Genomic DNA, 26,456 nt, shown 5'->3' with positions numbered 1-26,456 from the left:
ATACTTGTTGGACAGTCTCTGAGAGCACCTAGACCACTGAGAGGAAAGTCTCTTACGACAGACCCTCACCAACTTTCCCTTTCCTTTCCCCTTTACAGGCTTACAGCAGGAGTCCAACCTGAATGATCTTCTAATACTGCCTAACTGACTTACATTATTAGAGGACCTGTCCACAGAGTGTGTGAGTGTGAGTGCTAAGCTCCCTATGGCACAGTTCAGGACAGGTGTAGGTCAGGTGTAGGTCATTTCATCACGTCTATCTAAATGTATGAACTAAGCTAAGTGACGTGAGTGCAAGACTATTTAAAGCCTTTGTTGGCCATTTTATATCAATTCTGTCTGTGAAACAGTATAACGTCCCACTGCAATGCTCTAGATCAGGTACACTCATAAAGGGTTACATGATAGAAACCGATCACCAGTTTACTGACTTGAAAGTAATTAAGTAAGGTCTCAAAAAGTGGAAGTCAAAAAATGGAAAGACGAATGTCACCAGACGGAGAGAGTTGGCACGCCTTCTCTCTCTCTAAGGGACGCATGTGAGCTGACATAAACGACTGAAGGAAGATTACACGTTACTCACCTGGCATGCCTGATAGGGTTATCAAATAGTAAGGGGCAAAGATGGGAGCAGAACAGAAAAAAAGGGATTGTGTTAAGTCAAGCTGGGAGGGCAGGACATGTGAGAGAGCCGTGTGTTAGACAAAAGCCAACAAGATAGACAGATCACTCCTTCTGGGAGAGCAGCAAGACCAGAGCAGGTCTTTAGAAATGTCCAGAGGTGGGAAAGGAGAAACAGGTGAGAGCAAGATTTAGCAAAAGAGTGAATCCTGTGGACTGGAAGTGAAGTAGAAAGGTGAGGTCAGAAAACCCAAAGAAAAATGACAAAGCGAAGAGAGTTTTTTTTTTATTTCATCATGATGATTTAACAAAAAAAGATAATAGTAAAAGATAAAGTAAGTGGATTGAAAGCTAGCTTCTATCAATAAGCACATAATAGTTTCATTTAAAAAATAAGATTTGAGCCACATAAAAGGCAGATTTTTTCTCATTTGCAAATAATTAACATACTGAGGAGGAACAGCAGCGAGTGCCAGTGGGAGAGAGTGAACCAAATTGGTATAAAAAGCAATGTTTGTGCACTGATAAATTGGACCCAGAATACCTGAGCCATGCTTGGTTTACGACTGTAAAGCTGTGGAATAACTAAACAAACACTCACCAATCATCTGTGCAATGGTCCTCTCATACTCTGCCACAATCCTCCTATGAACAAAGGGGAGAAATACAGTATGATGATATAAACAGAGTACACACATATGACACACACTTTTGATAAACATAACATCTTTCTAAGATACATACAGTAGTTCTGCATTGAAATCTGTATAGTGAAATAACAGTTTAATTTTGTGCTTTTCACATGCTCTGTTTACAATTGTGATCACATACAAGTGGTGGTGACACAGGTGAAGATGGGGCTATCTTTGGCCTCCTCTAAATCTGTACAGCTTTGTTTACATGGTAGATGAATCATTCTCTGTTTACTGGAGATCCCTTAGTGTTTGCGTTGGAGGAGTCCCATGGGAGGCCTATGGGTGAGCTTGTTTTGGGAAAAGCAGGTTGCCAAAGAGGTAAGCGGATGGATTAGCAGTGTCTCTCCTTAGCCTTTTAGGCTTCCTTATCCTGAGCCCAATCAGTCTAATGAAGTAAGCCCATGTCTTATCCACACTAACTAGGCCTTGGCCAGCTGGACCCACACCCCTGCACGCCTGCTGCCTGCTGCCTGCTGGCCACCCCTGGTGAGAGGGCGTGGATCAGTTCAAATCTGCATCTCCCCATTCACCAGCCTTACAAATGATTGAGAAAATGGAAGTTGAATAGAATAGATATAGCCCATCATTCCCGAATGAAGTGTCTTCATGAATGTTTGTGCATCACTCTAGTTCTACACAGGATATGTGTTGTGTTAAGGTGATACTATAGTAGTATGTCACAGGGGGTCCCTCACACATAACCTATGTATTGATATGGACGTGTGATCTTACAGATATGTTGATTTCATCATCTCATTGATGCGGACATACTGTAGTGTTATCATAGCAACCTGTAATCCCAACCCCCTCTGCCTCCCTGCCCCCAATCTCTCCCAGTTTCTGGCAGGCCTATACAGTATGGCCCTCTTTAATTGGCTTCCTGCTTTAATATTGGCTTTGAGACGCAGTTAGGGAGAGATAAATAAATTGACAGGTGGATTGGTGTTGTTGGGTGGAGTTGAAATAAACCAACGGAACACTCCTCCATACAACCTGTGTGGAGGTTCAAACAACATGTCATGCTTTATGTAAATGATCCAGTAGTATTTGTGATCTCACCTCATCTCCCCCACTTCCTGTCGACTCTCCTCGTACTTCCTCTGCCATTCCAACACCTCCTTCTCCTTTGACACAATCTGAGGGGAAAGGGAGGGGGGACACAACTTCATTAGGTACAAATTGAGTGCCATGTACATAATATTTGCTTCAGCATACTTAGGTGAATAATGGCTACTGTATGTACATATGTTAAATAAAAAACACAGTGCTCGTTAAGTGATCTGCTTGTACAATTCCAACACCTCTGTGTGACTTTGTATAGATATGAGTGTACTATTGAATAATGGGTTGTAGTGTAAGAGGGTACCTCCTCTCGTGCGATGCCCAGGGAATGGTCCAACTCTCGGGGCAGGTAGGGGCTCTGCTCTTCGCTGTAGCCCGTCCTGGTGTAGAGGGAGCTCTTGGACACAGAACTGTCTCCTGGAGACGGCAGCTCTCTCTGCTGCTCAGATGAGTCAGGATAGAGGAGGGGTGTGAAAAAGACATGGACTGTTAGACACCTGGCTGTTCTAGGGATGACAGATAACACACTCGTAGGACCACACACACACTCTCTTGAAAGATCCTGAACCAAACCACAAAGCAGCATCATATGAAAAGATGTCAAACAGATGCAAACCCATATGCAAATGAGACAGGCTCTGGAAGCTGTTCCTGAGGCTTGGGCAGTTGGTACATGATTGGATGAAGCAGTCATCTCGGCCCTGTGATTGGCTGATAATGCCCAAGGCAGGGTGGTTATGATCGCCTGCTTGTCTCAACATAGCTTGGCTGTGATTGGGTCCAGGCAGGGGAGGGGAGGGAATTATACACAGAGATATGCTGCATTATATTGGGGAGGATCAGGGTGGGCAGCAGGGCAGGGGGCAAAATGTTAGTGTCATGTTAAGCGGGAAATCACAATGTAGTACGCTTTCACATACAATATGATTTATGATTTGATACTGTAGGTGTATTTACCTCCATATCGCTCCACTGTTCACAGATACGGGTCATGTTGTGCGGTGAAGCGCAGTTATACATAAAATAGAAATCTAAGGCCGATTATATCAGTCGGGCATCAGATAATCCTATATTCCCCCATACTAAAAATGTATGGTATGAAATTGTAACTCAAACCCACTCCTAACTAAGTGCTCTGATTATGGCACCGCTAACTTTCTAGAGCCCCTCAAACTGCTGCTAATGGGGATTTAATCATCCCTATGAGGAGGGGGATTAGGGGATGATTTGATTGAATTGGAGCCTCATGGGGGAGAAGGGGATTTATAAAGCACTAATACAAGGGTCATAGAGAGAGGTGTTGGGGCTGGCTGCAGCATTTTCCCACTAATACCATTATTCTACATCGTGAATACTGGCTGTTCTGCTTCAGTCCCACAAACCCATTATGACCATAGGTTTTTACCTTCAGACAACCACAAACTGGGCTCACCCACTCAGTCCAGGGAGGATACAGAGGGAATGACCATCACAAATCATGTTTGTCTAATCTGCAGTGTAGCTACTAAAATATAATAAAGTAAAGTGAATGAGTGTGTGTGTACCACATGTTGTGGAATGAGCTTCCCACCACTGTCAGGACAGAAAGTCACTACCTACAGTATCTTCTTCTTATTAAGATGGACTTAATTCAATTTATTGAGTGATTTGTTGATGACATTTTGCATTTTAGCTCATTTTAAGAGTGTCATAGCAAAGGGTCTGAATACTTATGTACATGAGGTACTTCTGTATTTCAATATTAATAAATTTACTGAAATTTCAAAAAACATGTTTTCGCTCTGTCATTCTGGGGTATTGTGTGTGGATTGATGGCAAATTCTTTTAATTTAATCCATTTTAAATTGAGTCTATAACACAACAAAATGTGGAAAAAGTGAAGGGGGTCTGAATACTTTCCGAAGGCACTGTATATAGGCTGATCCATGACTGGCCCATCCCATGTACACCAGTGGGACTAGCATGGGCTGTGGTCATGAGCTGTATGTGCAGGCTGAGCATGCGTGTGTAGCTGCTGTAAGATAATGTAGTCCTGCCAGCGCAGATCATGACGGATCAGATCCATTAGATACCTTCTCACAGAACTTGGCTTCTCTCAGAGTAGGCAAGCCAAGAGGTTACTTTAAAAGGGCTTAATGATTAGTAAAACCAGGACACTATCTATTCAAGGCAGGGTGGAAATAGGACACATTGGAGACACTAGCCTATCTGACTCTATGGGAGACAAACACAAAGTCAAACACACAGTTGACTATCTCAGGTTATTTCCACAAACATTATTATTGGGTAACATACTATACATACAGGTGCGTATTTTGCCCAAGATACACCATTGTCACATTTTCTCACGAGAACAAGGGATAGGTGGGGGACAGCAGCAGTAAGGAGTGACTGCCTTAGGCGAGAGAGAGAGAAACAGAGGAGAGATCCTAGGGCCTCTAGGTTATAGGCCTTTGATAAAAGCAGGTGGGTTGTAGCTCTAGTTGGATTAAAGCAGGGGCACAGTGATGGGACGAGTAACGTTACTCCTCTTACTTTTGCTAGGGGTGAACCGTTGAGATTCCACCTTCGAGGGCTGGGCTTCTTGAGGCGAGACTGTGGAGCGTGTGAGACAAGACCATGAGATTGGAGAACAGAGGGCCGAGTAGGGGGGGGATGCGCCTTTGCATCACCTGCTCCAAAATGTCAACCCCATAGGACCTAGTCAGTAGAGGAATGACGGGCCAGATCTGCCCCATGTCTGTTATCTACCGGCATCCGGATGAGACCCAAGTACAACTTTGTTCCCTGGGCCAGAAGTGGGCCGGCTCTGGCTGCCATTCCTGAGCCTTATCTTTGCCATGAAAAGGCCAGACCTTGGCCAGCATGTGAATGTGGCCTAGGTCCCAACCACACTCAGACCAAAGATGGCCCAGTAGTTACAGGAACGTATCAGGAATGTACTCATCTGCATAACCTGAAACCACTACTGTACCAAACTGAATCCTCCTCTGAAGCCCTGCACAACTGTTGTGATTATCAATGTTGTTAGTTGGGTTAGGGACCAAGTCAGTCAGAAAACAAGAATGTGACTAGGGATTGAGTGATAGAGGAAGTACAGTACTAAACAGTCAACCATTATAGTACAGTACAGAACAACTCCTGCACTCTTATATCAGGTACAGATTAAGGATACAGTATTCTATTCAGATGCTGACTGAGCTGAAGTATAGTGGGACATCCCAAGTCACGTTAATGTTTATCTAAGCCTCTCCTGAACAGGCAACATGCATGTTTGTAAGAACGGCGAGGGATAGAATAGGCACGGCACTCTTTGTCAGAGTGTTGATCCAGGAGAGCTACTGTACTGTAGGGGAGGTTGGTAAGCCATGTTAGAGATGTCTTATGGTAAGATTCAGGGAGTAGTGGTGGATGTTGTTGTTGTACAGCCTCCATGTTGAGTAAGGCCATGGGTTGGGTTCACTTCACAGACAAAATGTTGTGATCAAAGGATTCAGGGAAGGGAGGCAGGCTGATAAACGCTCATGCTCACGCACACACACACACACACACACACACACACACACACACACACACACACACACACACACACACACACACACACACACACACACACACACACACACTGCAGGTGCAGGCTGACTCAGCACAGTACCTGGGGGTTAACAGTGGAGAGGGAGGGGCTTTGAGAGATGTTTTTGGCTACCTGCAGAGCCTCTATCCTCAGGGCAGCGAGCACCAGCTCCTCCTGGGCCGCACAGAGGGGGGAGGGGGGAGGTTTGGGAGGGGGTGTGACAGTGCGGCCCAAGGGATAGGGAGTAAAGGGTGAGACATACAGAGACCAAGTTGAGCACGCACACCTACCAGCAGACACTCACATACAGATTGTCCATTTGACATAATAACATAAATTGCAAATGGAGAAGGTAAAGAGTAAGAAACGGAATAGACAGAAGTGAAAATAAGGTGATAAACACACCAGAGACAGTGAGAGTGAACGTCACACACAATCACACACATCAAGGTTGTAACTACGCCGACAAGATAGAGGCCAGGGGGAGGAGCTTGGGGGCACGCGTCTGTCAACACACCTGTAGTTTGTGGGCGAAGGCGGTGGGGTTGGTCTCTGCCAGGTCAGGCTCCAGGTACTGTGGGGGGTCAGCAGACTCAGACAGCCTGTCTAATAGAGGGACAGCCGGGGCCTCCATGGGGCCCTGGGAGGGGGGCTACAGCGGGGATCAGGGGGATGGGGAGGGTGGGGGCGGGGGTCAGTATGACGAAGCAAGCGGTAGGTAAGAGCATCAGCAGGAGTTTTAGAGCTGGTGTCAACTGTTTGTGGTTGACTGGTATGACAGGGCTACGACAGTGAACCTCTGGGGTGGCTGGCTGATGAAGTTAATAGTCTCACTGAGGATATAGTCATGCAGCTTCTGGGTAAAAACTCTGTCTCCCTCTAGTGGCTAAATCACCACACATATAAATGGCCATGTGAACTGTAAAAGAAAATCTGACGTAATCTCAAACAATGACAAGATCAGCCTGATAGTGGACACAAGACATGGTATACTGAGATGGTTCTTAATGTACAACATGAAAGACAGAGAGAGACATTCAGTGTGTAGAATAGTGGCTCTTTGAGGCAGGTTCATTGATTTCTCTGTGTCATGTGTTCCTCATTGCGTGTATAGTTGTATGACTCACCGCTCCATCCCTCCCTGTGCTCTGCGTTCGTCTCAGTGCTTCGCTTTCCCTCTTCCTGCCCTTGTCCCCTGCGGACGCCTCCAGTCCTGGCCGAGAGCTCAGCACAGGGGTCTTCATCGCAGCTGTGATCTGGGCCTCCATCTCCTCAAAACTCCTACCGATAGAGATGGGGAGAGGAGGCATGAGGAGTAGAGAGAGGACATTTGATTGTGTGTGTTGATGTGAATTAAATACTATGATATCTCTACAAACTATAGAGACAAAATGTCTCAACTGTTGTAGTAACACCCTACCCTTCCTTTGAGTGTGAGTGCTCTGATACTGCTGTGATCATTTGATTGTGTGTGTGTGTGTGTGTGTGTGTGTGTGTGTGTGTGTGTGTGTGTGTGTGTGTGTGTGTGTGTGTGTGTGTGTGTGTGTGTGTGTGTGTGTGTGTGTGTGTGTGTGTGTGTGAAAGTATGAAAGTGTGAGTGTCTGTAAGTGTTGTACCCTGTGCAGGGAGAGCTAGGCTCTGAGCCATTCGTGCAGGTGGTCTTGGTTAGGTTGTCTGACACTGAGTCCAGCTTCAAGTAAAGGGATGGCTTCTTCACGGACAGAGGCTGCAGAGAGACAGCATCAAATATAAACAATGACAGAAACACATACACACACGCGCACACACACACACACACACGCACACACACACAGAATCAGTCACCAGGAGTCTTATTATAAAGTATTAAATTATACCATAAGCACACTCTCAAAAAGTGCTGAAAGTAAATCTAACCACATATCAATCAAACTCATTGTCAAAGTCACTCTGTATGCAATGTGTTACATATTACAGTATACATACAGTATTCTGTTCATCAATCATGTCTGTATTCTATGAGTTAGCCAGTTTCTCTGTCCATCTCCTAACCCCTGCCTCTCTGATAAAGAAGCTTGTGGATACTCACAGGCGAAGAGGAGCCAATCTTCTCCATGTACTCAATCTCATAGTCCGGCACTGAGAGAGATAATTAAAAAGAGACCGTTAGAGACAGAGGAGGGAAGAGGAGAGGGAAATCAGATGTTGGGCTGATGGGACAGGGAGGTTCCCTACAGGTCTGTTCTGTAGCTCTGCTGTCTGTTTTTCCATGTAATGTTATGACCCAGTTCAGCTCAGACTGCCTCTGGGAAGGGTGGCTCTTCTGTTCTAGGGGTCAGGGTGTAATACACAACTGGGCCAGTGAACTTGGCTTCACGCCCAAACAAGTGAAAGGGATGCTGCACATATACTGTATAGTATACTGTAGATGACAATATCATATACATGGGCACATACACTTTATTTTTTATTATTAATACGTTTTTATAAAAAAAATAATAAAAAAAAACACAAAATACAATTCCACATACAAGACATGTGAATGGGAGGGTGTGTTGTCTCTAACAGTGGAGGGTCTGGGTCACTGCATGGTTCGGCTCCCACACCCAAACTCACCACCGCAGATTGAGTGTCTGTATTATGTGTAATAAGTGTTTGTGTGTTCCAAAAATAACAAACCAAGACCAAAACCAACTAACTAGACCAAAACAAAACAAAAACCCACAAAGGGACAAACATACAGACATCACAGGGACAAATACAATTTCAGTCATATCATGTCAATAGATTCTAAAAAGAAATACAAATACTGTAAGACCAATTATTTTTGCCTTAGAAGTCATGAACTCTATATGAGGCTGCCAGATTTTGTTGAAGTCCTCAGGTTTACCTTTGATGTCATAATAGATCTTATCTTCTTTTACTTTAACTTTCCTTTTCCTTTAACCAAAAAGATAGTGTAGGAGGGTTGTTAGGTTTCCAGTTCATGCTATGCATTTTTTCTTTTCTTTCTTCGTATTTCTTGCTGCTCTTAAGGCTATATCAAAATATCTTTTCACATTGTTCCATGAGTCTAGCTTATTAGTATCAAGGAGACATAAACAAGGCAAAGGTACAATACAAGTTTGCAGACATAAAGACAGTGTCTATAAAAGTGTTCAAAAATGTAGCAAGTGAATTACAGGACCAGACAATATTAAAAAAAAGTACCTATTTGTCTTTTGTAGCGCCAACAAGAAATGGGAATACCCTTTTGGTATAAAAGATGTCCAATGTCCCTTATTCCCTGTCATACCATGATTTGTGTTGTCATTAAAAAGATTCTCTATAACCCAATAACGTGTGAGACCGTCTCCATATTTGAAAGCTGTTCAAAATGGCTGGGTTACTAGTAATCTTCTTAACATCCATTAAACCAATATAGGGCAGATATTTCAACTCATTGGGGAAAACATCAAGCTTCTATTCTAGCCCATGAACGTGATATGTTGGAAAACTATTGCTTAATCTTTGCAAGTTGTGTAGCTAGAACAGTTGGAAATTAGGGAGATTCAAACCACCAGACTAATATGGGAGGTATTACACCTGCATGTGTATTCTAGGCGACTTGTTACTCCAAATAAACAAGTAAAAGACACTCTGCATTCTTAGGAATTAAGAGGTGGAAAAATTGGGAGATTCTGGAAGAAATATAAAAACTTTGCAAGAATGGACATTTTAATTACATTTACTCTGCATATAAGAGTTATAGGTAATATACCCATTATTTTCATATCATTAGACACTTCATCAATAACAGGCAGATCATTTAAGTTATGTAAGCCACATACACTTTAGATATGAAATGTCTGACAACTGTTTAATTGTATTTCTCTTTCAACTCTTTCCCCTTTCAATTGATCTCTAGTTGCTCATATTCTGAGTATATAGACACAAAAACACAGACATATTGAGCCCTCACCATGGATCTGTAGAGGCAGACTGTTCTCATTGACGAAGGCTGTGAGGTCTGACGGCTGAGGGAAGTCCTGGGTGTCAGAGGTCAGCTCCGCCTCCATGTCATGCAGGGCTGCCCACTTGTGATTGGTGGATGAGGCGAGCTTCTCCTCATCTGTGGCGTGGTCATCCTGTGAGGGGGCAGGGGGGGCCTCATCCACAGGGCTGGTCTCCTGTACATTACCATGTTGGAGAAACACAGGGGTACAGTTAAAAATACAGACACTAAGAAGTGGTAGATCATGGTGTGTGTGTGTGTGTGTGTGTGTGTGTGTGTGTGTGTGTGTGTGTGTGTGAGAGAGAGAGAGAGAGAGAGAGAGAGAGAGAGAGAGAGAGAGAGAGAGAGAGAGAAGAGAGAGAGAGTTTGCATTCACCTGTGATGGATCAGACATAGGTGATCTCTTTGGGGACCTCTTCACTCTGAAAGTGTTACTGGAAGACAGGAAGCAGATGGGATCATTAATAGCCAGTAGTTAGGGTTAGGGTTAGGGTTAGTTCTGACTAATATGCCAACTCAACAGGAGACTGTTTCCTCTTTCTCCTATGTCTGTGTGTAAGATATGTTTCTGGAAGATAATTTTACTGTAAATAGATAGTTACAGTATATCAATCATTTCTAGGAGCAAAGAGCAATGATGCTTTTTGTTTGCATGTGAAAGGGGGCAGAAATCCTGCCTTTGCCCTGTCACTCACACACATACCCGTCATGAATATGAACAAAAATTGTAATACTTACAGGTTGGTGGATTGTACTGCTAAACATTTTTAGAGGATCTAACCACGCTATTGTAGTACTACTGTAACAGAGTTAGATAATGTAAATCAGGGAATGCTAGGTATTATCAAGGTGTGGGGTTTGTCAGCAGACTCCAATGTTATTCCGGTGTTAAGATAGTTTGTTAGTGTGGCAGGGCTTCTACCAAGGGATGAGGAGTCAAACTCAGAGATCTGCGACCAGCCTTGCCTGAATCATATTCCACCATAGCCTGACATTGGTCCTGCTCAAATGGACCTCTGCCTACTTGTAAGACATATACATACAGTATATCTCAGTGGGACTTGCCTGGTCGTATAAAGGATATCTAAAGATCAAATAAAACATATACATGTTTCTTCAGCCATGGAAAGATGATACAGCAAGTAGAGGACATTGAAGCAGATGAGCAAGGCAGAGCAAGAGGAACTTTCTGATTGGTTGACTTAAATGTTATTGAGGAGGACATAGTGTTTCTGTTAATTTGGAAGAAAACAAGCATAATGGGGTAACATGCTCGTTCTAGCAATATGATGTTTAGGATATATTGTATATGAATAAACAAATTAGTGCTCAAAAAGGGAATGGTCATTCCCTATGATAAATGACTGTGCTGGCCCTGTACTTACAACAGACAACATAGAGAGGACACACCCCTGGACTTCCTGTGACATACAAGAATACACAGACACAGAGGTGACAGAGAGACAGACAGAGGACACTGGCACAAGAAGAAGCAGATATACAGCTGCATATATCTGTACACACTCACACACACATACACACACACACACACTAAAAGACACAGAGACAGGGACATTGAAACATAAACACACTATGGACAGTATCAATGTATGCATATGGTGGATAGATAATGATACCATGGTTAACTTACGATTTTATTGGTGTCTTCTTCTTCTTGGCTGGTTTGTTCTGGTTGTGATCATCCAGTTCGCCAATGTTTTCATTATCATTATCAATGTCATTGTCATTGGCGGACACCTCAAAGGAGGCAGAGGCAGCCTTTGGGGGAGGTTTGGCCATCCTGTTGGAGGACTTGAAGGGGTCTATGGAGTCATCGAATGTGTCTGAGTCAAAGCTATACGAGGGCTTGGAGAGCTTTGGAGAGTTGGGAACACCACCACTATTAGAGGAGAAGGGGTTAAAGTTGGGGTCCTCCCACTTGTTGGGGTCAAAGTTATAGGATGCTTTGGGGATGGGGATGTCGTCATCGTTGCTGTGGGGGGGTACTGTGGGGGTGTTATCCAGCTGCTCTGTCTGTAGAGGGGGGGGCTTCTTAAGGCCCAGCTTTGGCTTCCTGAGGGGCATCTTGGCACCTGGCTTCTTGCCTAGTTTTTTGGGAGGGGGAGAGGCCTGGCGTGGCGTCTCACTGTTCTCCTCGGAGTAGTCAAACTCCAGCCTTACTGACTGACGCTTGGCGACGATTGGCTGCTCCTCTGCATTGGGGACGGGGTCTTTGAGGGGGGCTGGTGGATCAGAGTGAGCTGGCTCCTCAGCAGAGACTGGGGGGTTCACTGGGGGGTCAGCAACAGGGGCACACACCGGCCCTTTCCTACCCAGCTCAGGGGAATTGGCAACTTTACTCCCTCCTGTGTTGAAAGGGTCAATCCCCTCAAAGTTGTCAGGATCCCATTTGTAGGAACCACTGGGGGGGATGGGGGAGTCCTCTTTGGCTGCTGGGGCCTCGGGCACAGGGAGTGGGGTCTCCTGCTGGTAAAGGGGTAAGGAGGAGGGGGCCGACTGGCTCTCCTCTGGGCTGGCGTGAGTGGTCTCCTCAAGGAGAGGGGGTGGGGTCTCCACACGGGGCCTTGCCCTGGTCCTGCGGAGCGTACCTCCTGGGCTGGGTGTGGTGGGGGCTCCCTCTGGCTCCTCCTGGGCCTGCAGGGGACTGGCTGCTCTGGGCTTGGCCCTCTTCTTCACCTCTGGGGTGCTACTGAAGGAGGCTGGCTGAGGACTCTCCGGGTTGGAGCTCTGCCTGAGCAGTGGCTTCTTTTTCAGGGATCCAGGGCGGACTTTCTTGGCTTTGCGTAGAGTCCCCGGGGCACTCTCTGTGCCTATGCTGAAAGCCTCAGCCTGTGTATGGACACCTCCGGCTGTGGATTCGTCTCCTGGGCCAGAGCCGTCTAACACCCCGGCCTGAAGGCTGAGGGAGCGGGTTAGAGGAGTGTGGTTCTGGGACTCACTAGCAGCACTAGCAGCAGCTAGCAGGTCATAGTTGTATGCGCCACTGGCAGCAATGGGCTTGTCCTCATCAAAGACAATGGAGAGAGATCGACTGAGTGGTCGGCCTGTAGGGAGGTCTGAGTCTGGCTCACTAACAGAAGTGTCTGCTACAGAACCCAAACCTTGAGCGATAGGAAAAAGAACAAAGTTTCAAAATCAGACACTTTCAAGAATCTTGCAATACATACAGTAGACATGGGCTATCTATACAAATAAGGTGTACGAAAAAAGGTTTGAGTACTTGTTGTGTGTGTGTGTGTGTGTGTGTGTGTGTGTGTGTGTGTGTGTGTGTGTGTGTGTGTGTGTGTGTGTGCGTGTGTGCGTGTGTGTGTGTGTGTAAGACAGGGATGTAACGGCTGCATCTGGTTTTTGACCAGTCTAATAATACTGATGAATGTGCAATGAATTATTGAATCACTGCCTCCCGGTGAGACAATCAGTAGGCCTCAAACTAGACATGAAAACATGATGGATGGAGTAGTGCATGGATGAGCCTAATTATATCTTCTAGCCCTGTGCAGTGACGCTAGTCTGACAACAATGAAACCTCACTACATCTAACATGTGAAGTTCCACTAGTGTCCTCTAGAGGCTGCACTAAGCCCCCCCAACTCTCTCTCTCTGCCTCTCAATTTAATTAAATTCAAAGGACCTCTATTGATATGGGAAACATGCTTACATTGACAAAAGCAAGTGAAATAAACACTATAAAATTAACAGTAAACATTACACCCACAAATATTTTCCAAAGAATAAAGACATTCCAAATGTTATATTATTTACTATGTACAATGTAATGTTCAAATAGTAGAAGTACGATTGGCAAGGGATCTTACATTTATTTTGGCGTTTGTACTACATTTGTTGCCGTGATTACACACTGAGGTATTTCAGATATGGGAGATTATCAGTATTTGATTTGTTTTCAAATTCTTAGTGGGTCTGTATGATCTAGGGGATATCTGTGTTTCTTATATGGTTATACATTTCACAGGAGGTTAGGAAGTGCAGCTCAGTTTCCACCTTGTTTTGTGGGCAGCGGGCCTTTCTTCTCTAGAGAGCCAGGTCTGCCTATAGTGGCCACTCTCAATAGAAAGGCTATGCTCACTCAGTCATAGTCAAAGTCTTTCTTAGTTTTGGGTCAGTCACAGTGGTCAGGTATTCTGCTACTGTGTACTTTAGGGCAGATATCATTCCAAATTTTTTTTTTGTTTGTTAATTCTTTCCAATGTGTCTATAATTTTATTTTTATTTTCTATTATTTGTTCTTTTAAATTGTGTTGCTGCCCTGGGGCTCTGTGGGCTCTGTGGGTTCTGTTTGTGTCAGGTGACAAAGCCCCAGAACCAGCTGGCTGAGGGGACTCCTCTCTAGGTTAATCTCAGGTTAAGGTTAGAGCTTTCTGGATTTTGGCCTTGCTTCCTTTTGGGTGGTTGTAGAATTTAATTTGCTTCTTTTTTTTTGGTTTGTTTGTTTGTTTGTCAGGTGTGGTTAGGTGTGCAGGGTGTATATGTGGTCTGACATACGGTAATTTGGTAAACAGACAATTTGACATTTGCTCAGGACATTGCTTTCACTGAAATTTAGGATTCTGCTGACAATGATGTTGCAGAGGATTTTCCCGAAGTTACTGTTGACCCATATCCCACAGTAGTTATTGGGGTCGAATTTGCCTACAAGATGCATTGTTCTGCTGCTCTTTTTTGTAAATTTGTAATTTTGTTATTGCTATTTTGTTAATACTTTGCTATTTTGTAAATTTCATGTCAATATTTCCTATTAGTTTTTTTGTGTCCATGCACCAACCTCACCAAGTCAATTTCCTGTATGTGCAAATATACATGGCCAAATAAAAGAATTCTGATTCTGATTCTGATTCTGATTCTGATTCTGATTTGTCTCTTTTTGGATTGGGGTGATAAGACCTTGATTCCAAATATTGGGGAAGTTGCCAGAGCTGAGGATAGGGTTAAAAGTGTTAGTATGGTCAATTTGAATTCGTGGTCTGTATATTTATCATTTTCTTTAGGACACCATCAACACCACAGGCCTTTTTGGGTTGAAGGGTTTGTATTTGTCCTGTAGTTCATTCAATGTAATTGGAGAACCCAGTGGGTTCTGATAGTCTTAAAAAGCTGATTCTATGATGTGCAATTTTTCATGTATATGTTTTTGTTCTTGGTTCTGTGTTATGTGGCCAAGAAGGTATCTCTCTCTCTCTCATATGCTCATTCTTGCATGGCTCCCTCCCCTGCTGAATTAGCTAGGGCAGGATGATGACATATCAGGAGCTAGCTCTGCAGCGTATATGTATGATGGAAGATTTGATACATTTGATACACTGAATCCCTGCTTGAGCTCTGGACATGTGTGAATGGGTATCTCACTCACCTGTGTCTTCAGAAGTCAGCAGCAGAGAGTGGTGGTCTGCTCCTGCCTGGGGCAGGGTGGGAGAAACAGCCTTGACAGGAGTGGTGGACTCAGGGGTCTCAAACGCTCCGTCAGAGTCTGAGCTCCTACAGAGAAAAGAGAGAGAGAGAGAGAGAGAGAGAGACTCAGTATCCCTGTGAACCAGCCTCACATAGAGACAACATTGGCACTGAGAAGGAGGGGATGACAACATCATATTTTAATGAACAAAAACAACGTTTTTAGTGAGAAGGTATGGCTTGTCAAAAGACACAAAAGACATTCATTGCAGTGTATGTCAATGAATGTAGTGTTCCCCACGATTGTACTGAAAACAAATTCCACCAACCTAGGTTGTGTGGCAAAAACTTGTATCTTGTTATGCAAAATGTAAATCACTATTGTGGTAGAAAACATACTCTAAGAGTATAAATTAGGCTGTTTGAGAGAAGCTTTGAATCCTAAGCAACCTTCCCAGCGGTGAGTACATGTTGTTTGAAGTACAGTAGGCCAACATACAGCACTATAGCAGTCTATCAAAGCTGTGTTGGAAAACCTTGTTTGTGCATAGGTGAAGTTATGGGTGGTGGTGCTGATTTAGAATTTCCTGTCTTTTGTGGCTTTTGACAAGCCATAACTTCTCACTTAAAACATAGTTTTTGGTCATTCATTTCCATGGTTTTTACATCAGAAGGTGATCTGCTGTTAAATTAGAAAGATGTCACTATCCTGCGAGACAATTTATATTCCTATTCCAAAAACAAAAACATTTAAGAACAAGGCTTATTCATACATACGACAGTGGCTGACATGTTTGGATAAAAAACAAAACATCAGCCACAATAGGTGAGCAACATGCAACAATAGGACGGTGAGATAGCGACAACAGATACAATTGTGTAGAAATTGCTGTAGGTCTGACAAGAGAAATGTCTTAATTTCTGTGCTATTTTTTTAAGGTAGCTGGTAAACGAAAACGGCTGAACTAATTATTACAATATTCAGGGATGTGTAGATGTTAGCATGGTGAGCAGATATATGAAATGGCATAATAATCGGTGGTCAAATGGCTGAGAAATTAAGGCGATTTGGCATTTTCAATGGTAGGCATAACCAAGCCATAACTAGGCGATTGGCGTTACCACAATCAGCCATACATGTAGACCTCCCAAAGAGGGAACTGTATCCAAATAGCAATCTCTGTGAAGTGAGGAGTAAAGCGGTCATTTGTTTTCAGTCATTACCATGCAAATCATAGCATATAGCATACTGTAGGATATATTCTAATAAGGCAATCTCTCAATACAGGGACAGCTACGCTTTATGGTCCCACTAACTCAGACTCCCCCATTCAGACAAACAAAGGCCCCTGTCAGCATGTGTTCCTGTATGGCTGTCCCTGGTGGATTATTATGGCTAGAATTGAAAGCGCTGAATCTGCAGTGAGGAGACAGATAACGCCCCTCGCCTGAGACATCGCTCACACTCCCCCTCCCTCTCTTACACACTAACATACCAAGATACAGAGACTGTGGACAGAACGATAGACGGAACAACAGACAGACCAATCGACAGACTGACTGACAAACCAACTGACAAGTGGGTAATAATAATACTCATTACATCCATCCATACTGTGCACATGTCAGATATTGATCGATATATAAATCTTGGTATCCATAATCATCCACATACACACACAAACATATAAATGCACACAAATGTACACACACACACACACACACACACACACACACACACACACACACACACACACACACACACACACACACGCATTCTCTGCCACACTCTACGGATCCACTGCATCAGCTCCCCGCATCCTGCCCCTCCTTCCCCTCTCTCTCTCACCTCTGTCTTGCCGGACCCCCAGCTGCCTGGATCATGCTGTCATGGTGGGACCCCCAGGAGAGGCGCTGGAGAAGCCCAAGAGCAGGGTCAGGACTGTCCCCTTCGCTGGCCCCTCCGAGCAGGGAGTCCCAACCCCAGCGTGCCCACTGCAGAGGAGACAGAGCCTGCCACGCGCTCACCGCCATGGTTGCTGTCTGCCTCCACTCTGCTCTACACCACTGCTGCCCAACACAGGTAGACACCCACTGCCTCCTTGCCTCCTTTCTCTACACCTGCTTCTCTCTACACCAGCTCTTGCCACTTCTCTGCTCTCGTCCTGCTCTTCTAGCAATTTCTTCTCCTTTATACTTCTCTGTTCCCCTCGTATATCCTTCCCTCTCTCTGCTTTTGTTGTCTCCTTTTCTCTCTACTCTTTCCCTGTTGTAAGCAATGCTCCCGTCTCCAAATGCGATAACTGCAAAAGCTAGCCACCTGCAAATATTCTGGCACTCTCTCTCTCTTTTTCATTCTCTCTCTCTCTTTCTCTCAGTCTGATCCTCTCCCTCCCTTCCTTCTTCCATAACTCTTTCCCTTTCCTTAAGAAACCGGCTGTGAGAAATGCTCAAAGCTCTGTCTGCTACTGTGTGACACACCACACTGGAGGAAGCAGTTGGTCTGCCTAAGCTGCTTCGATCCCTCTCCATCCCTCCCACTCCCCCAGTTTTCTCTCTCCTCCCTCTTTCTGCACCGAATTCTAATGAGAAATTGTTGAGCATCGCCATGGTCCAAGTGCAGAGAACACACCCAGTGCCTCTGCTCCACAAACCCAATTCGGCTTTACTGACACACTGAAACAGAACCGATACACACAGCCCCAATCATTATATCACACACTCATACACGTAGCCTAAAGTAATATGTTGTATCTTTCTATGCATAATTAGATGCATAATTTGATGGATCCCAGAATTGTCTTATTAGTCACCTCATTAGAGGGGTTCAAGCTGTATCTATGGCAACATAATTAACAACTTGCCCTGGCTATGCTGTTTGGAGCTGAGCGGTTGACATGCTGCTATGGTCAAGGTAATGGTAGCCTGGGTCTCCAATTCATCTCAGCATGGATCGATGGCAGCATTGAATGAGCCTATTTACTCTATTGTACAATACAACAGATATATAGAAGCCCTGAGGCTAGATTCAATGTTCTCCCCACTGCAGCCCTCTTCTTAGCTCACGTCCCTTAAACCACACAGACACAACAGCAGATAACCAAGAGGGGCAAGCAGTCCCCCCACTGTAACATGGAGGGGAGATGAAAGAAACATGTGTATTGATCTATCACATCCACAGGGGTCCCTCTCAGGCCATGGTAACATTACAGACAACCACCCTGTAGGTGCTAGCATGGATCAGACTACAGCTGCCTCCTCAGGATAGCATGGTCCCCAGTCATCATTATAAGCATCGCTCGATGGAAAGGAGCCAGAATGAGAGCACAAGTGCTGGCTGCAGGGATGTAGGAAGGGAGCGCAGAGGGTGAAATCTCGTAAAGCCCTCCCTTTGCCATGGTCAATAACCTGGGTGCCCCTGGGGCAGGTCACTGCAGAGATGGAGAGGTCAGGGACATATCTCAACCAGGAGGGAGGATTTAGTCATGCTGAAACGTTTCTTCTATGCTGTTTTTTCCCCACATACGTATTTCCAAGAATAATATGGTCATATGGTAGCCCAGAGAAAACTAAATATCGTAGGGAAGCTAAAACCATCTAATTTACAGGTTATACTGCTCACCTCCTAACATTCACCTACCATGTGATCATACAATGATATGGTCAGTGGTAGTGATATGACACATATGAAACATATGGGAGATTAATGGTGTATGAGGCCAGCCCAGTGACAGCAGCCTGTAATCCCCGTGGCTTCCCTGTCTGTCCCAGCAGTGACAGGGACATGATAGACACACACACACACACACACACACACACACACACACACACACACACACACACACACACACACACACACACACACACACACACACACACACACACAAGCAGGCAGACACATCCTGTATATACACACAACCACACACTTATGCGTAAAGGTTTTGAGGAGGATCCTTCTCCCCTATGCAGGAGTTATGGTGGATGCTTTTGAAGCTTCAGACAAAATGGCTCTTTTGTGGTTAAACTGGATGATTCAGAAAGGTGAATAATTTAGCATTCAGTGATACTGAAATAAAATGTGGCAATTCGTGCTTATTTAGCCCAGTCTATGCCCTTGCAGAGGACATTTTACATGTGACTGCAAACACAGCGTCGCCATGGTAACTGACTGGGAGCTGTTCATGCCATATGTTCCACTGTGGTTAAAAACCAAGACTGGCAGTATATGCACACATTCTTGCCCAACACACACACACACACACACACACACACACACACACACACACACACACACACATACACACACACACATACACACACACACACACACACACACACACACACACACACACACACACGCACGCACACACACACACACACACATGCACGCACACAAACACAGGCATAGACTACCTAAATAGAATACAAAAAATCCAGACCCTTTTATATGACGTAGAGAGCAAATAAAGGCACATTACTGATTTATTCCTCAAATCTGTTCAGGAAATTATCCTGGCTTCTTTATTGTCCTGTGCACACTCCCTCCCTGGAGTGCTTTTAAAACAAAGGGACAGTGTTTCTCATCTTAAAACCATTGCCTGAGGAGAATGGTCTAGCCTTATGTAGGGAATAGTGGAGACGGAGACAAAGATGCATTACAGTAATTACATCCTCTCATACACAGACTCTTCCATTCTTACCAGCGTGTCTAATACTAATCATTTCTAATTGTTAATGTTCCATGTCATTGCTTTGGCAAAGTTGCAAATGCCAGACGAGGAGGAGATGCTCCAGACGAGGAGAGATTCCCGCTGGGACCATATATACTGAAAAATGTATACACTCACTGCAATGTAAGTCTCTTTGGATAAAAGTGTCAGCTAAGTGGCATATATTATATTATTATTATTATTATTATTATTATTATTATTATTATTATATTAGATACAATGTATTTGAGAAGTGTGAAATCACAGAGGAGAGAGGATGCAGAGACAGCCATCTAGGCATCTTCAGATAAGGCATCTTCAGATTTTTTCCTGAAATGCTTTTTGCATACATATAAAGTATGACCTGACTATAGAAACAGGATCCTCTGGCCCAGTCTGCAGCAGGAGGTAAAGAAATGAGCTGCATCTCAGACAGGTGGCCATGTTTATCCCCTAGCCAAATGTTTCAACCCCAACCTAATCACCGTCTAGTGTTGGAGAGATATCCACCCCCCTGGGACAGGGGGGAATTGGGCTACACCTGTGCACCATGACATAGCTACCTGTCTCTTCCCATGTACTTCTACCAAATGTATTTAGAATCAAATAAATGAGAAAAGAGGTATGAAGAATACCTTAGAGAGCAAACTATTCATACTGTACAGTATGTCATGTATTTTACATTGTTCCTTGTTTCTATAGTTTATCATTTGTCTTACAGATTGGAATGAGAATATTTTTTTTATAGATTAGTAAAGTCATCTTGAGTTTAATGGAGAAATTGATGGGAGAAAAGGGGAGATCTATGAGAGGGATCAGGAGAGACAGCAGCAGAGACTAGGGAATGGTGTGATGGAGAGTAGTGTGGAGGAAAGAGGAGAGGAGAGTAGTGTGGAGGAGGGGAGGAGGAGGGGTTGGCTGGTAGAGGGGTGGTTGTACAGTCCCCCCCCCCCCTTCCTCCCCCCACTGTCAGGACGGTTTCCAGCCAATGATCTATATAGATCAGTGGTTCCAGCCCATCCCTCACCTGTCAGGCACCACTAAACAAGCTGTCTGCAACCAACACTGCCACCAATAACACTGACTGTTACTGAGTCTACTTCCCTCTCTCTTTCTTCAACCATCCAATTCTCCCTCCTCTTTCCAGCTTCCCCGCCCTTACCTTCTATTCTTCTCTCTGTCTGTCCCCTGCATTCTCTCTTTTTATTCACTTGATACCCTCTCTCCATCCACACCTCTCTTTCTTGCTCTCATCCAATCTTTCTCAAAAGAGATTAGTGATAGTTTCCTTAAAATCCCTTTTCATCTGCTGTCAGTATGCTGGACTGGAACAGAGTGCTGATGTCATGAAGCCTGCTGATGCCTGTCAACCACAAAGAGGAAAAGCATAGCAGCCTGCCATATCTGTGTATGAGCATCAGTGAACTGCCTGCACAAGACATTGGATGTTCCCAAACAAAATGTGTGCACTGAGGTATATTTGAGTATTTTAAAATAAATGTGTGTCTCACGTTGATGTGCAGAGGTTATTTTTGTACAGCTGTGGTGTTAACACTGTGTAGACCTTTATAGAAATATTTGGAAAGAGATTAAAAGATAGTGAAGGGACAGAACATTAAAACCAACAGAGGGCACTCTTGAGCTGTTTTTCCTCAGTCATTTGTGGAGGTAAATAACACATCTCATCATCACACACCGAATGTATCTGCAACCTGCCAAATTTGATGTGTTCCAGATGATATGAAACCTATCCTTTCAATGGATACAGGTGAATACATACACATGTGGATACACACACACACACGCACGCACGCACACACACACACACACACACAGAAGAGATACTGTCTGTAAATATGTGCAGTGACTTTGACAAGTGTCTCTCTGCTAAGTCCAGACAGTGGTAATTTAGTGGTCAGAAGAGAGCCTCTGCCTGAATGAGGTCTTTATAGCAGAAGGAGAACACAAAGCCCCTCTTACTGTGGTTCTGCCTCTCTACCTCACACTCCTCACACATTCAGGAAATGAACATGATTGGGAATAGACTACTGTAACTATCTGTTTGGTCATAATAACACTACAGTCTATGAAATAACACTACAGTCTATGAAATAACACTACAGTCTATGAAATAACACGACAATATAAAACAAAGAAAAAAGGAATGTTTGCAACTCTGGTATGCTCCTATGGTGATTTAATTCAGACACACCAAAACAGACAACATGTTGATCATGCATCTAGAGGTTATTTATGTAGGTGTTACACAGTGTTGTATGACCTGACGAAGATCCTACTTGGATCAAAACGTTGTCTGTTTTTGTACGTCTGAATGAAATCACCATGGGAGCATACTAGAGTTGAGGACATTCCTTTTTTGTTTGATACGTTCTTCTGTCCTGCATCTGATGAATCGGATGTGCATATTTTTCTACTTTTTCTGCCACCAGGAAAGACACTCAGACCAATCATGCTGTATCTAATCTCAGACGTGAGCTAAACCCAGATGGCCCCTTTACAGACACAAAAGGCTTAAAAACAAAGTCTTCAATGTAGAACTTCAATAGGGGCACATTAATAAAATATCCTAAACACAACCATTCAGGTAGAGACTACATAAATCTGAAAATACTAGGAAGAGTTTGAGTTTGTTATAGTACTGTGGCTATCACATTGCTCTCCTGGTTCTCAAACCCATTGGTGGGAAAAGGGGCAGTATTCAGTCCTTGGTATGAAAGCAGGAGAGACACAGGCAGACAGCACAGCTCCCCTGAGACCCCACACCACCTCCCTGCCCTTGTACCAATGCTGATGTCATCATACCACAATAGTAAGTCCCTGCACTCATGGCTGTGAGAATAGTGCCTCTCTAAATAACAGACATTGGTGGGTAAGAGTATAATTGGGAATGTCTCTAAAAGTTTAACATCCCAGTAACAGCTTCCTATGTGCTGTTTGAATAAAATACAGGTAATTTGTTTTCCAAGTGCACATCACATCAGTATCCTTATGTCTGATACTAAATATGTAAATACAACATTAAAAAGAATATGCTACCCCAGGATTGCTACTCCGCTGTGAAATATTCCTCTATTATCTCTCTAACAATTATGTGCTTCATTGCAGTAGATGTTGAAAGCACTAGAGAAGGTTTTCAGATGTAATACTTATATAAGCACCTTACAAACTATTACATAACCAAAAACTTCAACATAGCTCTACTAAAAGCCAGGTTACTCATGCTTGGGTAAGCACAGTTCTCCAGTGAGCACGGCTACAGTCAACACTGAAATGAGTGTACCTCTATGTTACTTACACACACACACACCCACCCACCCACCCACCCACCCACACACACACCCACCCACCCACCCACCCACACACACACACACACACACACACACACACACACACACACCCACCCACCCACCCACCCACCCACCCACCCACACACACACACACACACACCTGCACATAAACACGGAACCCCCACCACACAGGCCCATATATTGTACATATGAAGAAGCACTTAAGACAATCTCACTCACAGACCCTCCACTCTGCTCTCCCTCTCCTGTCACTCTCATTGGCCCATGTTCCCATGTGCCCCTGTGTGTCTGAGATATTAATAAAACACAGTGAAGTAGAGTGCGCTCTCTCTCTCTCCCCCATTCTTTTTCTCTCCCCATTCTCTCTCTCTCCACTCTTCCTCCACCTGTCTCCCTGCACCCCGCACAACGTGTTCTATTTCAGTTGTCACCAACTCTAGCTCCCATCACTTCAGAGGTGCCCTCCTTCCCCTAGCAACACATCACCCTATCCTCGAAACAACACTGCATAATCCTAATTCTCAAAGCATGCCTCGAACAGTGCTGTGTGTACATACAGTATACATCCACCAACGCTCAGATTATACATGCATACTGTACACATACACAGTACAATCACACTGCCGTGCTCTCATCCTCATCACCATCACAATGAGAAACAACAGTGATTACGCTCTCTCCGTGCTGGTAAATAGGTAGAGTAACTTTGTGCAGAAAATAACCCATGGCATGTGGAACACAAAAGGCTTTGATGATGTAATGTAGAGAACCACACAACCATAAAAACAACAATGGCGGCTCCAGTGTGATCCCCCTACTCTCCAGTGGTTTTCCAGAGCTCCTCTTCCCTCCAGCTCAGACAGACAGACCGCAGAACTCACATGGTCTCTGTGTGTTCCTGGGAGGGACAGGTGGCCTGTCCATTCTCCATGGACTCAGCAGCTCCCATCCTCAGCTAGGTCTGCCCCCCTGTCCTGCTCCCTAGCCCCCTCCACATCCACCTGCTCTCCCGGGCTCCTCTTCTCCCCTCTCCCGCTGACGGTGGGAGAGTGTGTCAGGGCAGGCAAGCAGTACCTGGTAGTTGAGCTCTGTGGTGTGTGTTACCGTGCTGCAGTGCGGTGGAAAAGACCCTCCTGCCCGCATCTGGAGCAGAGCCTTGGCTGGTTTTCTTCCCCTCACTCAGTCCACAGCATCCCTGGTTTTCTGTTTCTGTTACTCCTTCTCTCTCTCTCTCTGTTGTTACAGTCCTCTGTTTCTCTTCCCCTATTGAGATCTCTTCCTTTCTCTGTACATCTACATCAGAAGCTGTTTCAGTCCACGAGAAAACACCAGCAGCAAACATAGAAATGATGCCGCAAAAAGGAAAAAGGAGAGATCTCATCAACGTGTGGTAAAAGGAGGAAAAAAGGATGATAATAAAATGATATTCTCTGTCTCTCTATCTCACTCTCTCTGAGGCGCCTTCCTCCTGTTCGGTAGCTGATGTCGCTGAGCGGTGTTGCTGCTCTCTGCCTCCTCCCCCTCTCTTCTCAGCTCTCCCCTGAGCCCAGACGCCTTTAAAAAGACAAGCAGCTTTTTCCCGGCTGGACCAAAACAATAGCAGACCCCCCCCTCCCCAAACCACTGAGTGACAGGGGCACTCTATCGCAATCTCAATCGCTCTCTCTCCCTCCCACAGTGACTCATTCCCCTCTCTCTCTTTTTCTTTCTTCTGTCATTATCCCCCTCTCCTACCCCTGTGAATTACACAGGGAACGTGTCACTGTGTGCCTCTTTTTCACACAATGGAAGCTTCCAGCAGCCAACCAGAGTGATGCAAGAGGTAAACAATATACCCTGAGAAAGCGTGTGTGTGCATGTGCATTATTCCCCCGTCTCTCTGAGTCACACACACACACACACAAACAATAATACAGCTCATCTTTCAAGGGTCCTACTACGAATTTGAAAACGAAAAAAGGGTAACAATGAAGGGTAACAATGTTGTAACCCTGAATTGTAATTCTCTGTTATTTTTGTTTTATCCAAGCCAGCTACAAGGTAACAACTATCACAGCCAAGTACAATATGCTTTAGTGCAATCCCTCTCCCAATCATCTCCAATGAATGCTGCCTTTCTTTTGGCTCCCCAGGGATGAGGCTGCCTTGCTGATCTAATTTACTGGCACTCACACCAAACCTTCAAGTACTTCAAAGACAGGCAGAGGCATGGTGTCTGCATGTCTGTTTGTCTGTCTGTGTGTCTATCTGTCCTTAAATAGTTGTGTGTGTGCTTGCATGTGTGCATGTGTGCCTGTGTGCGTGTGTGAGAGAGAGAGAGAGAGAGAGAGAGAGAGAGAGAGAGAGAGAGAGAGAGCGAGCAAGACAGAAAATTGGTCTCTAATGGCTGTAGGGTAGAAATAAGAGCTCTAACAGGTTCATCCAATGTCCATTGATTGGCCAGAAGCAGTTAGAAACTGGACTGTGGGGGCGTCTGAAATATGAGAGATACAAATCCATTGTACACTCATGGGAAAGTAGAATGAACAGCTCTCCACAATAGCAATGTTGCCTTGCGGTGCCTGTACTGTAGTTACTGCATATATCTCCAGCATACAGTGCCCTCCATAAGTATTGGAAAGAGGAAGCATTTTGTCTTCTTTTAGCTCTATACTCCAAAAGTTTGGATTTGAAATCAAACAATTACTATGTGATCAAAGTAGAGATTCTCAGCTTTAATTCAATGGGGTTTTTTCCAGATTGAGTTCACCATTTAGAAAGTCCAACATTTAAACATACTACCCTATTTCAGGACTCTAAAAGTATTGGAAAAAAACATAATGTCCAAATAAAGTACTCATGCTTAGTATTTAGTTGACAATCATTCTGTGAATTATGAAGTCTGTGACCCATTGACCCCACCAGATGCTAGGTATATTCTCTGGTGATGCTCTGCCAGGCTTGTACTGCAGCCATCTTCAATTGTTGTTTGTTTTGAGGTCTTTTTACATAAAATGTTATCTTCAGGAAATGAAATGCATGTTCAATTGGATTTAAATCTAAATATTGACATGGCCAGCCAGGAAC

The 26,456-nt window shown here is 44.4% G+C and overlaps 1 protein-coding gene across 1 annotated transcript in view; it reads right to left on the bottom strand.

The window, feature by feature from the left end:
* The window catches only part of tacc2 (transforming, acidic coiled-coil containing protein 2), a gene marked incomplete at its 5' end in the record, with an annotated part of 54,667 nt that overhangs the window by 2,817 nt on the left and 25,394 nt on the right, over window positions 1–26,456 (bottom strand). Inside the window, 11 exons of the mRNA XM_083694564.1 lie at window positions 1,223–1,266; window positions 2,376–2,452; window positions 2,683–2,817; window positions 6,470–6,604; window positions 7,080–7,233; window positions 7,569–7,678; window positions 8,021–8,070; window positions 9,893–10,100; window positions 10,302–10,359; window positions 11,577–13,047; window positions 15,315–15,439. Coding sequence (XP_083550690.1) covers window positions 1,223–1,266; window positions 2,376–2,452; window positions 2,683–2,817; window positions 6,470–6,604; window positions 7,080–7,233; window positions 7,569–7,678; window positions 8,021–8,070; window positions 9,893–10,100; window positions 10,302–10,359; window positions 11,577–13,047; window positions 15,315–15,439 — 2,567 coding nt within the window. The remainder of the gene's footprint in view (window positions 1–1,222; window positions 1,267–2,375; window positions 2,453–2,682; window positions 2,818–6,469; window positions 6,605–7,079; window positions 7,234–7,568; window positions 7,679–8,020; window positions 8,071–9,892; window positions 10,101–10,301; window positions 10,360–11,576; window positions 13,048–15,314; window positions 15,440–26,456) is intronic.

This window comes from Argentina silus (genome assembly GCF_951799395.1).
Source record: "Argentina silus genome assembly, chromosome: X".
In the NCBI taxonomy this organism is placed as follows: Eukaryota; Metazoa; Chordata; class Actinopteri; order Argentiniformes; family Argentinidae; genus Argentina; species Argentina silus.
This window is presented reverse-complemented; position numbering and strand designations above follow the sequence as displayed.